At 42.0% G+C, this 14,060-nt stretch overlaps 2 protein-coding genes across 11 annotated transcripts in view; one reads left to right on the top strand and one right to left on the bottom strand.

Moving 5' to 3' along the window:
- Positions 1 to 5,997, bottom strand: part of HNRNPK (heterogeneous nuclear ribonucleoprotein K) — a 20,603-nt gene extending 14,606 nt beyond the window's left edge. For 3 of the 9 annotated variants that reach the window (XM_085042480.1, XM_085042484.1, XM_085042487.1), the window contains exons 1-5: positions 5,856 to 5,997; positions 3,343 to 3,421; positions 3,159 to 3,237; positions 2,185 to 2,295; positions 784 to 840 (exon numbers count right to left, since the gene is read on the bottom strand). In XM_085042480.1, the coding sequence (XP_084898606.1) occupies positions 784 to 840; positions 2,185 to 2,295; positions 3,159 to 3,206 (216 nt within the window). In that variant the 5' untranslated portion in view covers positions 3,207 to 3,237; positions 3,343 to 3,421; positions 5,856 to 5,997. Of the gene's footprint in view, positions 1 to 783; positions 841 to 2,184; positions 2,296 to 3,157; positions 3,238 to 3,342; positions 3,422 to 5,586; positions 5,735 to 5,855 lie in introns of those variants that run through there. The other 6 variants (XM_085042488.1, XM_085042489.1, XM_085042485.1 and 3 more) reach the window with 5 other exon arrangements.
- Positions 5,197 to 14,060, top strand: RMI1 (RecQ mediated genome instability 1). Of its 2 annotated transcripts, XM_085042478.1 has the most exons (4): positions 5,197 to 5,483; positions 8,509 to 9,975; positions 11,737 to 11,842; positions 13,228 to 14,060. In XM_085042478.1, exons 2-4 carry the CDS (start codon positions 8,537 to 8,539, stop codon positions 13,306 to 13,308), a joined length of 1,626 nt encoding a protein of 541 aa, XP_084898604.1. In that variant the 5' UTR covers positions 5,197 to 5,483; positions 8,509 to 8,536; the 3' UTR covers positions 13,309 to 14,060. The 2 variants fall into 2 exon arrangements, with proteins under 2 accessions (XP_084898604.1, XP_084898603.1); XM_085042477.1 differs by lacking the exons at positions 11,737 to 11,842; positions 13,228 to 14,060 and having other exon boundaries at positions 8,509 to 10,761.

Below are 14,060 nucleotides of genomic sequence, written 5' to 3'. Positions count from 1 at the left end.
TAGTTGGAACTGATTTGTAATGATATACTGCCCAATCTTGTACTGAACAGAATCTTGATCGGAAAAACCATTGAAATTGTAGCTGATGTTAAGTACAGGAGTGTAAACAAATGGAATTTAAGAAGCGTTGCCAAGTTTTATAAATACAAACATTAATACTGAGCATGTGTCTAATCACCAGAGTCAACCCCCCATAAAATGTGAACAGGCATTAAGTCATGACCATTTAAAAATGCTTCCAAGTAACAGAACAGAATGCTCCTTTAGTGTTTTATATCCATATTTAAAGCAAGAAACCTTAACATTACTGCTTTTGTGCTTCTTGTGCAAGCTGTTAAGGAAGAGATGGATGATTTCATTTTGCTTTTTTAAAGGAAGTTAAAGAATTCCTCTATCACTGGGTTAAGCCAGCCACCTGCAAGGGTTTCAGTAGCACTGTAATTGATTCAAGCATACGGGAGTGATACTATTACGGGTATTTTACCTTTGTAAATATTTTTAATTAGGATTGTAACTCACTTGAAATGCGTAATTTAGCAGAATCCTATTAAAAAGTGAAGAGATTTAATATAAACCTCTCCTCCCATGCGTCAAGCTGGGTTTTAATTAAAATAGAAATTGAAGAAATAAGTTATCTATTCTGACAATCAATACAAATGGCTTGTAACTTGGATGTCTATAGAGTTGAATTGCTCCCATTTCTACAAATGCACGCAATCAAGTTTTCGATGTAGTGCTCTGAAAGAAGTGGTTTTAAATTAGTTCAAACTCATATATACTCACGTCTGTACGAAGTGCTTTAATATTTTTGCCACCTTTTCCAATCACTGCTCCAGCATTCTGGAAAATAGTTTTCAGAAGTTATGTTACAACAACACAGACTAAGTTTTTGAACTCAAGACTAAAAGCAGTAAATCTGTTTTTGCTGGCCAAGGAGGTGGGGGCAGACACTGCTTTAGAAAGGCTCAAATGAAACAAACTCAAAGTTTGTCCATGTAAAAAAATGACCAAAAGCTCTTAATAGCAAGGAACACAGGAGAAAGAAAGGTAAGTCAGCTTTGGCACTAATATTTCAATTCCAAACAGAAGTTTCTAGGCAATTCCGTCTATATTAAACTTCTCATAGACTAGAGCTCTAAAAAACCCCATACTAAATGCATGCAATGGAGGCCAACTATTTTTTCAATTTCTCTGATTAGCTTTTTTCTTTTCTTATGGAATATGTTTACAAATTCCCCTTTTGTGTTCCAAACACTTGATAATTTCAAGTGCTAATATTGTTTTACACCTCTGTAAAATAACTAATTTCTCAGAGCTATACAGACCGAGAAAGGCTGAAATTAACGTTAACAGCTACCAACTTCATTCAAGCCACCGAAATCAAGAGGAATAAACTGGTGAATAGTAAGTAACAGTAATTGCAAAACGACATTTTTACCAGGTTCTTTCAAGGATTATAGGCAAAGTATTGCTTTTATTACACACATCATACACTGTGTTAACAGCGTATAAAACATTTCATGGTACTCCACATAACTTGACTATTAATCAGAAATGCTACAAGGAGTTAAGTCAACATTCTTTCATGCCAACACAAAAGATGTATTTCAGAAAGTACAAATCATCTAAGCAAATGGAAACACTGAAAGAAATTCATAGACAGCAACTCTGATTATTCACACCTGTCAACAACATCACTGCAACCCCTGAAGCATTAATCTCACATTTCTTCCTGTTGATATAGCTGAACATTTTAGTAGATCTGTTTGAGAGTTACCAAAATCCTGAGTTCTCATCTCTCATATTTAATTTAAAATTACTATCTTATAATCCTCTAAACAGCCTTGTTACCAAAGACTCATATACAGTCATTCCCCTCAAAATAGCCACCATACAGTCAAATGTGAGCATATCTTAGAATCTGTATTGCTCTACTTCTTAATGTACTCCTTTTTTAAAAACCTTGTATTGATCCTTAGGGACTTACCCTTTTAAGAGAACCCCGGGGACAATTCCATTGCAACACACCTGTAACTATCATTCTTACGTACTGAAAATTATTCTAAGAAGTTACCTCATTTTCAAGAAAGTATAGTCCTTCTAAACTTATTTCCCAAAATACACTTTGTCTCCACCATCTTTAACAATGCCGTACACAAAAGCAGTAAAAACGAAAAAGCATACTTTGCTCTGAAGCAAGATGCGCAATTCAACCATCTCATCGGTGTTTCGAGATCTTTTGAAGGCCTGCTCTTCCTCCATATCTTCTGCAGGACGTTTGCCTGTAGAGAGGTCCATAGGGGAAAAACATAAACATTTATTTAACTTTCTAAGTCGTTATAAAGTGGAACATGTGCCAAATATATGCTCTGTACTATTAATACATTATTTCCTATTAGGGCAAAACTAATCACAGTCCATTCTGAACATCCACAGCTCAGAAACAAAAGTCTTTACTTCAACAGCTTTCTTACTGATTAACAACTGAAAATGGATTTAAAAGTCTATGAACTATGGCTTAAATGAGAACGTTGCACACAGCCAGTAAGAAATCAAGATACTTCATCTAAAGGAGTGCAGCATCACCCACTTAGTATTTATTAATAATCTACAATTGGGGAAAACCTTTCAGGCATAAAGCTCAAATAGTAGTTTGGCTAGCACTGAAATACTGGTGGAATAATAGTAAAGTAGCACTTCAGACACTGTTTAAGAAAAACTGGCATGTATCAACAGCACTAATGATCCACCTTCCCTTGTAATTATTCCCAAGAAACTTTGCATGAAGCTATTCAGCTATATTTCACATATTGATACTCCTGCATGTAACAACTGTAATGACCAAATGCAATTAACAGATATGCCCTATAGCTTACATACATACTCACATTCTCCATACAACTGTGAAATATTTTTTAGTATTTAATCATAGTTTTCAGTTGCTTATGTCTAAAAGATGCCAACAGAAAGATTGTGTTTACGCTTCAAAAGCATGTGTAATCACATGATCTAATTAAAACCGAGGGTATTTAATGCAAAACGCAAAACTATTGCTGATGCAAATACACAGTAAAGTTAAACAATTACAAAATTCTTAGAAATAGTGAAATTTTTAAGACATTCTTTCTAAAAATGAATAGTCCTTTAAAAAATTTACCATTTGTCTCTGTGTTGGTAAAGGTCTCTTCCTGTTGCTCAGTCTCCATTGCCTTTTTTTCTTATGTGGACGAGGCAAACCTGTTGAAAAATAAAGATGATACATTTTTCTGTCAAAAGGCAAACTGTGCATCATGCTAAAGCGAAAAAAACCCCCAAAAATAAATGCCTACTACTAGAACGTACCTCTATTTTATATCCTTGCAGACAAAAACTGAAGTATTCTGGGCGGGATCAAAATCCAACAGCCTATTGCTTCAAGAGCCTATGAAAACAGCATACATGAGTTGTGAGTCTCCCCATGTAACAGCTCTGATACTCACTACAGCCAAAACCCAGAGGTTTGACCTAAGCTATCGCTGCAAATTTTTTCTTTATTAAAAAAAAAAAATAGCCAAGCCTAACACACCACTAAAATAAACGTCAAGTCTGTAGACCTACATAAACTTAATTTTCAACTACAGTTTTTGGGCACACGCTAGTTTTAAGTAACCACATAATCTCAATGTTACATGTTATGTGCCTTGGTTTCACTTTTTAAAGGACACTACACCAGAACCTGGTCTTGCCGTTTGGGTCAACACCATTTAAACCTAATAAAAAGTCCTGTTAGAGTAACTGTCAGCATTTGTTCTAAAAATTCTCTACCAATGTACTAACATGTGTTTGAACATGCCTTCCTCTCTAGTATAATTGATAAATAAAATAAAAATTGCAAATTCTAGATACACTAAAAAAAACACTCTAAAAATACCACCCTCTGTAGTCACATATAATACACTGCACACACAGCCCCACAAAACCTCTAAAAACAGCTGAACCTCACTACAATTTTCTGGAATAGATTGTGACCTGCTTTTATTACATTAATCTTGGAATGCTACTAAGTCACATCAGTGAGAAGTGTAGACAAAAGAAACAATTTTGCAACTTACTATCTTTAAAAACCTGACTTACAAACACAGCTAAACTATCACTTATTTCCCCTCGTATTGCATTAACTTCTACTGTCACAACAAATAGCAGGCAATTCTGGTATCCACAAAATGGGGAGGAAGTGGGGGGGTGGAAGAAGCTTATGTTAACTTTTTAAACACACTCTCAGACAACTGCATAATTGTTACCCTGCTCGTACGGGCTAAGGGCAGGCACTGCGTTCCCTGCCTTCTCAGTACATGCTGGTCTTTCCAGGCACTTGAAGCGGGCTAATGGGCACGCACAGGTTTAATAATAGCGGGATCTCAGGCAGACACTGCCAAAACTGCGCCGTTATGAGGACGGAGAGTAGGGTGGAACCGGATACGGTGCAATAGCCCTTTCAGAGCCCAGTTAATCTACCCCAAGAATTTTAAGGCTGCGGGGAGCGAACTGTAATCAGTTACAACGCATTGCTTAGTCTCCCCTAGTCAAACCTCCCCATACGTCAGGTGTTCTCAGTAACCTTGCTCAATTAGGTACATCGAGAACATTCGCATCAGTAATAGTCAGATTTCTTCTAAATAACGAAAGGTAAAGCAGACACAAGAGGCAGGACCACCTCTAAGAGGTGAGGAACACCGGCGCGCCTCCAGAGCGCAGAGGCACTTCTCGCCCGCCTCTATGTCCCCCTCCCTCGTGCGCCTCCAGCTGCCCGCCCAGCGCGACGGGGACAGGGGCGGGAGCGGCGGCGCTGCGGTACCCCCGCGGAGGCTCAGAAATGGCGCCCTCCGAAATGGCGCCCGCCCGCCCGCTGCGAGGCGGAGCCGGGAGCGGAAGGGCCGCCGCCACCACCACGCGGCCGCGGGGAGCGTTATCCGGCTCTGCCCGGGCGGACACAAAGGAGGTGCCCGGCAGCTCAAGGGCTGCTGCAGCGGGCGGAGCGGGGCAGCCCCAGCGCCACGGGCACCCCGCCCGCCCCCAAAAGCGAGGCCACGATAGGGAGCGACCGCCCCTCGATCGGGCGCTGCGGCTCCTTCCGCGCAGGCCGCGGCCCGGAGCGCCCTCCCTGCGCCCGCCATAATCGTCACCAGCAGCTCGCCCCGGGCATGGAGTTACCACGCGCGGGAAGACGGCGGAGGCCGCTGCGCCCCCGCCCTTAGAGCGCACCCGCTGGCGCTGAGGAACCTGCGCTGTGCCCGCGGGGCAATGGGCGGCCGTCTGAGGGCCCCCAGCAACAGACGAGGCGGTGACACACCGGTGTCCTCCATACAGCGCTCTCCCCGTTCTACCGCCATCCCCTCGGGAGCCCATGGGAGCCTTGGAGCCACGGCTTCCCACGGCGATAGAGGCCCAACGACAGGGGACACGGGCCCTCCCGCACCGCTGTGTCACGCAGCGTCGCCGAGCGGGTACGGCGGCGGCTCTGCCGGCCCAGGCGAGGCCTAGGCCCTTTTCCCGCCCCCCTCCCCTCCTCGTCGGCCCCGACCGCACGGCGCCGCGGGCTGCGCGTACCTGCGCCCGCCACCGGCCCCGCCGCGCACGGGAGAGAAAGGGGAGCAGCGCCGGCCGCCGACGCGCACATCCACCAGCGCCAGCCGCGATTGGCCCCGCCACCGCCCCCCGCGCGGCGCCGCCGTCGCCCCGTTGGGTGAGGCCGCTGCCCGTCAGCACAGGAGGCGGCGCCGCAATCCGCACCGCCCTCCGTGAGGGACGGGGCGAGACGGGGCCGGGGGAAGGGTGCCGCCGTTAGACCCGCTCCGCGGCTGGCCGGCCTTTCCTACCTGGGCGGCGAGAGCCGCGCTGGGAGCGGCGCGGGCAGCGGTGGAGCGGCTCAGAGAAGCGGGAGCGGCTGCGGCCGGGAGGTGAGAAAATGGCGGCCGCTAAAACCCCGCCTTGTGCGCGCAGTCCGGCGCCGGCCGTGGCGAGACTCTCGCGATGATTAGACTGCGCCTCCCATTGGCTGTTGGGTGCGCGCGGCGGTTTTGCGGTGCCCCATCGCTGAGGCCGGCGGCGCCCTGTGCGCCCCGCCCGGACCGCTCGCTCGCTCGGCCCGGTGAGTTGAAGCGCTCGCCCCTCCGAGGGCGCTGCGGAATGCGGTCTGTCCACATCCTCATCTTCCTTCTCTCCCTGCCTCTGCTTCCCTCCCTCGCCTGCTTCACCGCTGTGCCAAAAGCGACTCTTTACTTGGGTCAAGTAACTGCGCGGTATCTTCTGAGCGGTGGATCTTTTGGGGAGAACTTGGATGCAGGGTGGTTTTATTGTTCGCTCTGAAGGCTTTATGGCAGAAAAAAAAATCCAACAAAACCCACGCCTCGTGTTCCTTAAATATTTTTGTGGTAGTTTTTGTTTTCGTTGTGTTCTGTAGAGAGATTGGGCTCCTCGGTCGCCCATTCTAAGGGATTGAACATGATCCATGCACGGGTAGGCAGCCTAATATCTTTTCAATGTTTGTGTCAGTGATCTGGATGCAGGAGTTGAATGCACCATTAGCAAGTGTGCCGACGAGACCAAACTGAGAAGTGCTGCTGACTCTCTCAAGGCACAAGAGCCTTGCAGAGGGATCTGGATGCATTGGAACACTGGGCAATCATCAGTGGCATGGAATTTAACACGAACAAATACCAGATTCTGCCCCTGGGATGCAGTACAGCTGGGCACAAGTATAAGCTGGGGGAGGAGTGTGTGGAGAGCAGCCCTGCAGAAAGGGGTCTGGGGGTGCTGGTCAGCAGCAGCTCAGTGTGGTCAGCACTGTGTGCCCAGGCAGCCAGGAGGGCAAAGCCCATCCCGGGCTGCATCAGACACAGCAGCACCAGCCATCAATGGACAGGATCATCCCGCTGGATCCACCCTGAGACCTGTGTGCTGTGCTGGCCCACAGTCTGAGAAGGGTGGGAAGGTCCTTGAATGGTCCAGAGGAGGACAACAGAGCTGGGGGAAGGGCTGGAAGGCACAACCTGTGAGGAGTGGCTGAGGGCTCTGGGTTTGTCCAGTTTGGAGAGAAGGAGGCTGAGGGTGACCTCAGTGTTCTGTACAGCTTCCTGAGGAGGCGACCTGGAGAGGGAAATGCTGGTCTCTTCCTGGGATCCAGCAAGAGGAGATGCGGGAGCGGTTCAAAGCCGTATTTGGGAAGGTCCAAACTTGGCAATAGAAATAATTTCTTTACCAAGGACAACAAAGATGGTGAAAGATGTAGAGAGTGGCTGAGGGAGCAGGGCTGGAGAAGAGGCGGCTCAGGGGACACCCTACCGCCCTCCACAACTACGTGAAAGGAAGTTGTTGCAAGGTGGGGGTCAGTCTCTGAGAATATAGCCTCAAGGTGTACCAAGGGAGATTCAGATTGGACACGAGGAATTTTTTCACAGAAAGCGTTTAGGCGTTTAAGAGTTGAACAGGCCCAGGGAGGTAATGGAGCCACCATCTCTGGAGTTGTTCAAGAAGTGACTGGACATTGCACTTGGTGCCATGGTCTAGTTGACATTCAAAGGTTGGGCTCAATGGTCTTGTAAGTCTTTTCCAAGCTGAATGATTCTGATTCTAACAGCATAATCAAACACTGGAATAAGCTTCCTGTTGAAGTGGCTGATGCCCTAAACTTGTTAGTGTTTAAGATGCTTCTGGCCAGCATCCTTAGTAATGTGCTTTAACTTTTGGTTAGTGCTGAGTTGGTCAGGTGGTTGGACTAGATCATCATTCAAAGTCCCTTCCAACTGAAACAGTTCTGTTCTGCTCTGTTTGTTCTACAGCTGCTCTGCACAGCTACTTCCTAAACTACCAAGAAGTTAATTAGCCACTGATGTCCCTGAGATGATAAGCTGCCAAGACTTGGTGCTATTGCAGCCAAGACTTGGACTGGGTCCTAGAAAACAATGTTTTCTGTTGTCAAGTGCAAAGCTTCCAGTCACAGAGTGAAAGTCACCCCTCTAATACTGATGTTGATAGACCAACCACAGCTTGGTTCTATAAATCCTCTTACTTCTGTTCATAACAGTGCTGATGAAGTGGGGCAATAGCATCTTAGGTCAATTCCTAAAATAAACAGAATGTTAACAGCAGCACACATAGAAAGAAAACCGTAAAAAAAGAGGAAATATATTTTAAAAACAACTGCAGTTTTGATTTGGGTTTTGTTGTCCATTCACTTTCATCCATAAGAAAAGGAGTTCAGTTATATGTTTCTAATTAAATCAACTGAAAAGGAGCATGGTTGCTTGTATAAGTCTCCACTTTTTTTTATATTTTGCACATACCTTTAATGCTGATAATTACACATACATTTTATGCTGATTGAAATGTTAAATGTTGGAAATGCCTGTGAATTTTACTGTCTGTAGAAGTGTTTTTAATTTAATTTTTTTATACAGTATGAGAATGAAACTTGTCATAATTTCAGGTTTTTTCAGAAGATTAAATGTGTCTTTTTGTATCCTGTTTCAGGGAATTCAGTCTCTTACCATAACAGAAAATGTCTACATCTAACATTGCAGCAAGAGTGGAAACCTGGCTTTCATCCACGTGGCATGTTAAAGTTCCTTTGACATGGCTGGAAGCATGTATTAATTGGATCCAGGAAGAATATAGTGGCAGTAATTTAAGTCAAGCTCAGATTAATAAGCAGGTATTTGAGCAATGGCTTCTTACTGATCTGAGAGACTTGGAATATCCCATTTTGCCTAACTGCATCTTAGACACTCCCAAAGGAGAGTTATCAGGCTTCTACTCCATACAGATTGATTCACTGGTTGATGTTAGCCAGCCAGCATATGCTCAGTTGCAAAAGCTAAGAGGGAAAAGCACTGTAAATGAAGAAGTAACAGCCAGTACTCAGGCATTTCAGAAGCCCTGGGAAGCAAAGCCTACTCGAATGCTGATGCTACAACTAACTGATGGAATACATCAAATTCAGGGCATGGAATATCAACCAGTGCCTGTTCTCTGCAGTAATCTTCCTCCTGGAACAAAAATCACTGTACAGGGCAATATTACATATCGTCTTGGAGTTCTTTTGCTTAAACCAGAAAATGTGAAAGTGTTGGGAGGTGAAGTTGATACATTACTTGAGGATTATTCTCAGGAAAGAGTCCTTGCTAGATTAATTGGTGAAACTGAAAACCCTAATTCTGTTGGACAAGCTGGACATGAGCAGATTATTTCAAGTCCTGTGGATGAATTAGAGCAAACTCTTGGCCCTTCAGATGAAGAGCTTTTAGCCAGCCTTGATGAAAACAATGAATTTTCTTTAAATAATAGAACATCTTTAGAAAGTGGATATTGTAGTAGAAGCAACAATTTTAGTACAGCCTCAGGTTCACTAACTGCACACAATGGAAATGTTTTGCTACAAAGATCTGGAAGTCTTCTTCCTCATTCAGATGAACAAGTTTCACCTCCCATAGAATATGCTGATGGCTTTTTAAATGACTTTCCTTCAGAAGATGACTTTCTTCTGGAAGAAGAGATGCAAAGAGAGATGGAAGAAGTGCCATCAGTGGTCATGAATAGAAATGTTGGTTTAATTACTGGGAGGCTTCCACATACATCTAGAAGCTCTTGCAATTCATCTTTAAATGGCACTGGTGAAGAAGATGATGTGAATGAAAGAGGTAAGCCCAGGGAAGCTACCAGCGAGGAAAAGAACTTGGGAAGAGCAATATTTGATGAAGATGGAAATAGCATGAATAACATTTTGCAGCACAAGGGATTACGTCAGACCTGCAGTTCATCAGACTTTTCCTTGGAAAATCCTCCTGAGGAAGGACAGAATTACACAGACTTAGATGAGAGCAGATGTAAATACCAGCACACTTCTGACAGCAGGGTATTAAATGATAATTCTGTATTTTCCTTGGAAATGGATCCCAAAGGAGATCAGCAGGAACACGGTTCACAGATCTTTCCTTGCAAGTCAGTAGAGGCACATTTAGATTTAGATTCTCCACCTTTCACATATATTTCCCTTCTCCTTGAAAAAAAACCAGAAACTGTTACAATTCTGAAAGTTAAATGTTTTATTGTTACTCTTACTGGGAACCTCACAAATAGCAATGGGTCCTGGGGTATAAAGGCAAAAATTTCTGATGGCTCTGCTTATCTTGAAGTAGATTTTGCTGATGATATTCTAACAAGTTTGATTGGCTTTTCAGTGGCTGAAATGAATAGGCTGAAAAAGGATCCAACTTTACGTCTAAAACTTAAGGATGGTTTAGAGAAATGTCAAAAACAACTGATAGACCTCTGTTGTTTGATGACTATTGAGTTTAATCCCTATCAGTCTAAAGCTACTGTATTAGTTCTTCATGATGCTGATGTTAGGCATCTGGAACAATTGAAGAAACGTTTGAATAAATAACATTTGCAGACTTGCAGACTATATATTGGGAAGCATTTAAGTCAGATTTCCCCTGAGGGACTCTTGAAAGTTAAAGTGTTGTATCTTTTATCAGGACTTATAATGTAAAAGTGAGAGAAGGAGATTACAAAACTGGGCAGTTTGTTTCTTATGATGACAGTATGGGAATAAGCATTCAAATATTTCTATCTTGATTTAAAATTTCCATGCATCATTTTCATTCTGCAAAATCCTGCATGTTGTGGTGGTAATTCTGAGTAGCAGAATTAGTTGGAAAATGTATAACAATGAACAAATCATCTTGTTATTTTACTTTTTCATGTTCTTACCTGTTTTTTAAAGGAAAGGTACAGGAGACTCAGTTTTTTCTTGGAGGAAATCAGTTGAATAAATTTAAATAACAATTTAAATAAACAAATTATTGTTTAAATAATTGTTTAAATACAGTCCTTTTTGACTACACCAATCTAAATACTCAAATATATATTCACTGTGCAGGAACCTAAAGTACAGAGAAATGAAAGATTGTCTTATAAATGTTCAAGTGTGAGGAAAAAATCCAATACTATACAAAAATTATATTTAAAAACCTCTGTATGTTTAGAAATATTTAAAAAGCCAAGTGTTTTAAAAGCTTATATTAGCAGAAAATTATTACAACATAAGAGGATTCTATTTTTTTGTCATGGCTAATAGTTTTGTAACTAGAGGCAAACTCATTCATTAACTCTTACGATTGATTGACTGTCCTTTTCACAGAGTAGTGAAATACTTGTGCTGTATATTTGTTGTGTAGTATATTTAATGTTGGTCTTAATTTTAATTTTTTTTTAATTTCTGCTTCTAAAATGTATCTAAAATAATTAAAGTTTTCATTTCAATTTTAGTGGAAATTGCTTAGTCACTTTGGAAGAAAAATATTTATCTTGTTGAGTGTATAGAGTATGAGCAATTGTCTGATTCAGTTTTTTTGTTCTTGTTTTTTCTTCTTCCCATCCTTTCCCCTTCTCTTGTTTGGTTGGTTGGGTTTTTTTTTTTGTTGTTGTTTGGTTTGGGTTTTTTTTTGGTTTTTGTTGTTGTTGGTTTTTTGGGTTTTTTTGTTTTTTCTTATTTTTCCCTTAAGTTGGTTGGTTTGAGTTGGGTTGTTTTCTTGGGAATTTAGAAGAATTAAAATTGTGGCAGGAGAACCAATGACAGGAGCATTCTGCCCAGTGTTGGTAGTGTTTGCAAAGAATGTAAAATTGGTGGCTAGGAGAGGGATTTTTTTTAAAGTGATCTCTCAGTGTCTTTTTTCAGAGCCTTTTCTTTCTCTGAAGGATGTTATTTAAGCCATTGGGATTTACTGTGATGGGTTGTCAGTGTTGCCTTACTGCTCAATCCCAGTTTGAGAAGCATGCTTCAAGACTTCAAGGAAAACTAGAGGTAATTTGCTAAGTAAGGCAAAAATGGAGTGAGGTAGAGCATGGGACATCTTGAGGGTTTTCATGCTTGAGGCATGAGGTTCCTTAGACTTTATTTTGTACATTTTAGAAATATATACATCCCCATGTCCCTTTCTTTCCTCACCCTTCTGACTGTGAAGAGTGCCTGAGCAAATTATAACCCTGTGAGTCACCTTTGGGTTCATTTGCTGAGGTTTTGCGAAATTGAACATCGTTTAGAACCGTAACAGCAAAAGCCTGTCTGAAACCTACATTGCTGGATCTTTAGTTACAGTTTCAGAAAAAATTGCTTATTGGTAGGAAACTGACCAAGCTTCATTTCATGTAATTCTTGCAGAAGTTAATAGAGCTGACTAAACCTTTCGTGCAGTTTTATGGAAATATTTCTCCTATAATGAGTTAGGAAACTTCCTTTGAAGTTTTTGCCTTACCATGTAAAGGGATAGGAGTCCTTAAAGTTCAAATGGCATGAATAATCCACAGATTTTATTCCGTTTGTGTGAAGCAAGAGGAATTTATGCTAACTGCAAAATCAAATTAAGTATTGTGTTTGGTTTAGATGATGAAGTCATACCTAACCCTCCTTTTTTGCATTTGTGTTAAGGTTTAGCCATATCTGCTACAATAATTGCATGTGTCTCCTGTTCTCTTCCTTCCTCCCTCACCTTCTCCCCACCTACCACCTCCTATTGTCCTTGTCTTCATTTTCAACATGTTCTTCCTCTAAGGCCACTCTCATACCTGTGGTCCAGGGCAAGCAAGATGATCTCAATAAAGCTGTTTACAACTTGACTGCTCTGCAGATATTTCAGTGCAATTTTCTGGTGTTTCCCAGATCCGTGTTCAAGCTTTTAGAATTAATGAGAAGTATTGCATAGTTTTTCCAACATGAAAAGGAATTAAATTAGTGATATTGAGAAAGCATGCTTAGATAAGAGCTGATGTCAAACAGAAAATTGTTTATGTGTCTGTGTGTACCAGTCGTTGGTTCTTGCCTTATCTATTTTATTTGCTCTCAGAATCAACTTCTCTCTTAGCAGTCTTGATGTTTTAATGCTGTGTGTATGTATTGTGTGCATGTATTGCCTCACTGTGCTGGGCAGTGGTGTGTGTCAGTGCCCTTCAAATAACCACTGTTCTTACAGACTGAATTCAGAGCACAGGCTGCAACCCTACCAGAGGTATGGCTGCATTTCTGGACAGTGCAACAGAATTCCTGTACCAGCTGCTTAAGGCAATTGTCATGGCAGCTGCTCTCACAAGTTATGTGTAGCCTTCTGGCAGAAAGCAGCTTTTGCTCTTGAGAAATTATCTCTTGTCTATATTATATCACAGGCTAACGTCTTCTTTTTGTCTTTGTTTCAGTTGCTAAGTAGACTTCTGTACTTGCAGTGTATCTGGCTGCAGTTTCAGAACCTGTGTTCTTCTGGAATGTTTTCCTTTTAATGGGAAAAATAAATGCTTTTTTCATTGCTGGTCACAGTGAAAGCTTCCAACTAATTCAGTTTCAATATATGAAACCTACAATATTCTTACATAGGGACATGGATGTTACTCTGTTAACAATGAAAGTTTATTCTTGCTTTTCTTATGGTTATTAAGAAAATGAAACCAGTAAGTGTGCTATGGCAGTGCCAGGTACCTGCATCAGAATATCTCCTTTAAAAGCTCTATCCCTGAGGCAAGCTAGTAGAAAAAAGAAGGTTCTCAGAAACTGCTGTGCCCTAGTTCTTTTCAAGGTATTCACTCAAACTGTAGAACAAGGCATTGGCTGGTCCAAGAAATATGGCAGGTTTCCAAAAAAACTAGGCTGGCAAGAATAGCTTGAGGATTAATCTAATCCCACTGGCTATTAGTTTGGCCACAAATATGCGTGTTATTAAAACCCAACAACTTCTTGTTGAATGCAGGCAGCGTTCTAGGGAAGCAACAGCTAGTGGAGAAAAAATAATTTCAAAGTATCAGTGAAGAGTGTGAAGGGATTTAGTAACAGGTATTCTGGACTGCTCAGTAATGTGACCTCACACTAGAAGAATTATATGTTTCAGGTCATATCAAAAGCAGAAATTTTCATGGTAGTGAAACGTTAGATGGAACAGTAAACATAACATTTGATTGTAAGTAAAAACACCTATTTCTTAATGTCTTACGTAATAATGTTAAACATTTCTGTTTTGAATAAAAAGGTAGTAACTTTA

Source organism: Lichenostomus cassidix, chromosome Z (genome assembly GCF_008360975.1).
Source record: "Lichenostomus cassidix isolate B80296 chromosome Z, HeHo_3.0, whole genome shotgun sequence".
In the NCBI taxonomy this organism is placed as follows: Eukaryota; Metazoa; Chordata; class Aves; order Passeriformes; family Meliphagidae; genus Lichenostomus; species Lichenostomus cassidix.
This window is presented reverse-complemented; position numbering and strand designations above follow the sequence as displayed.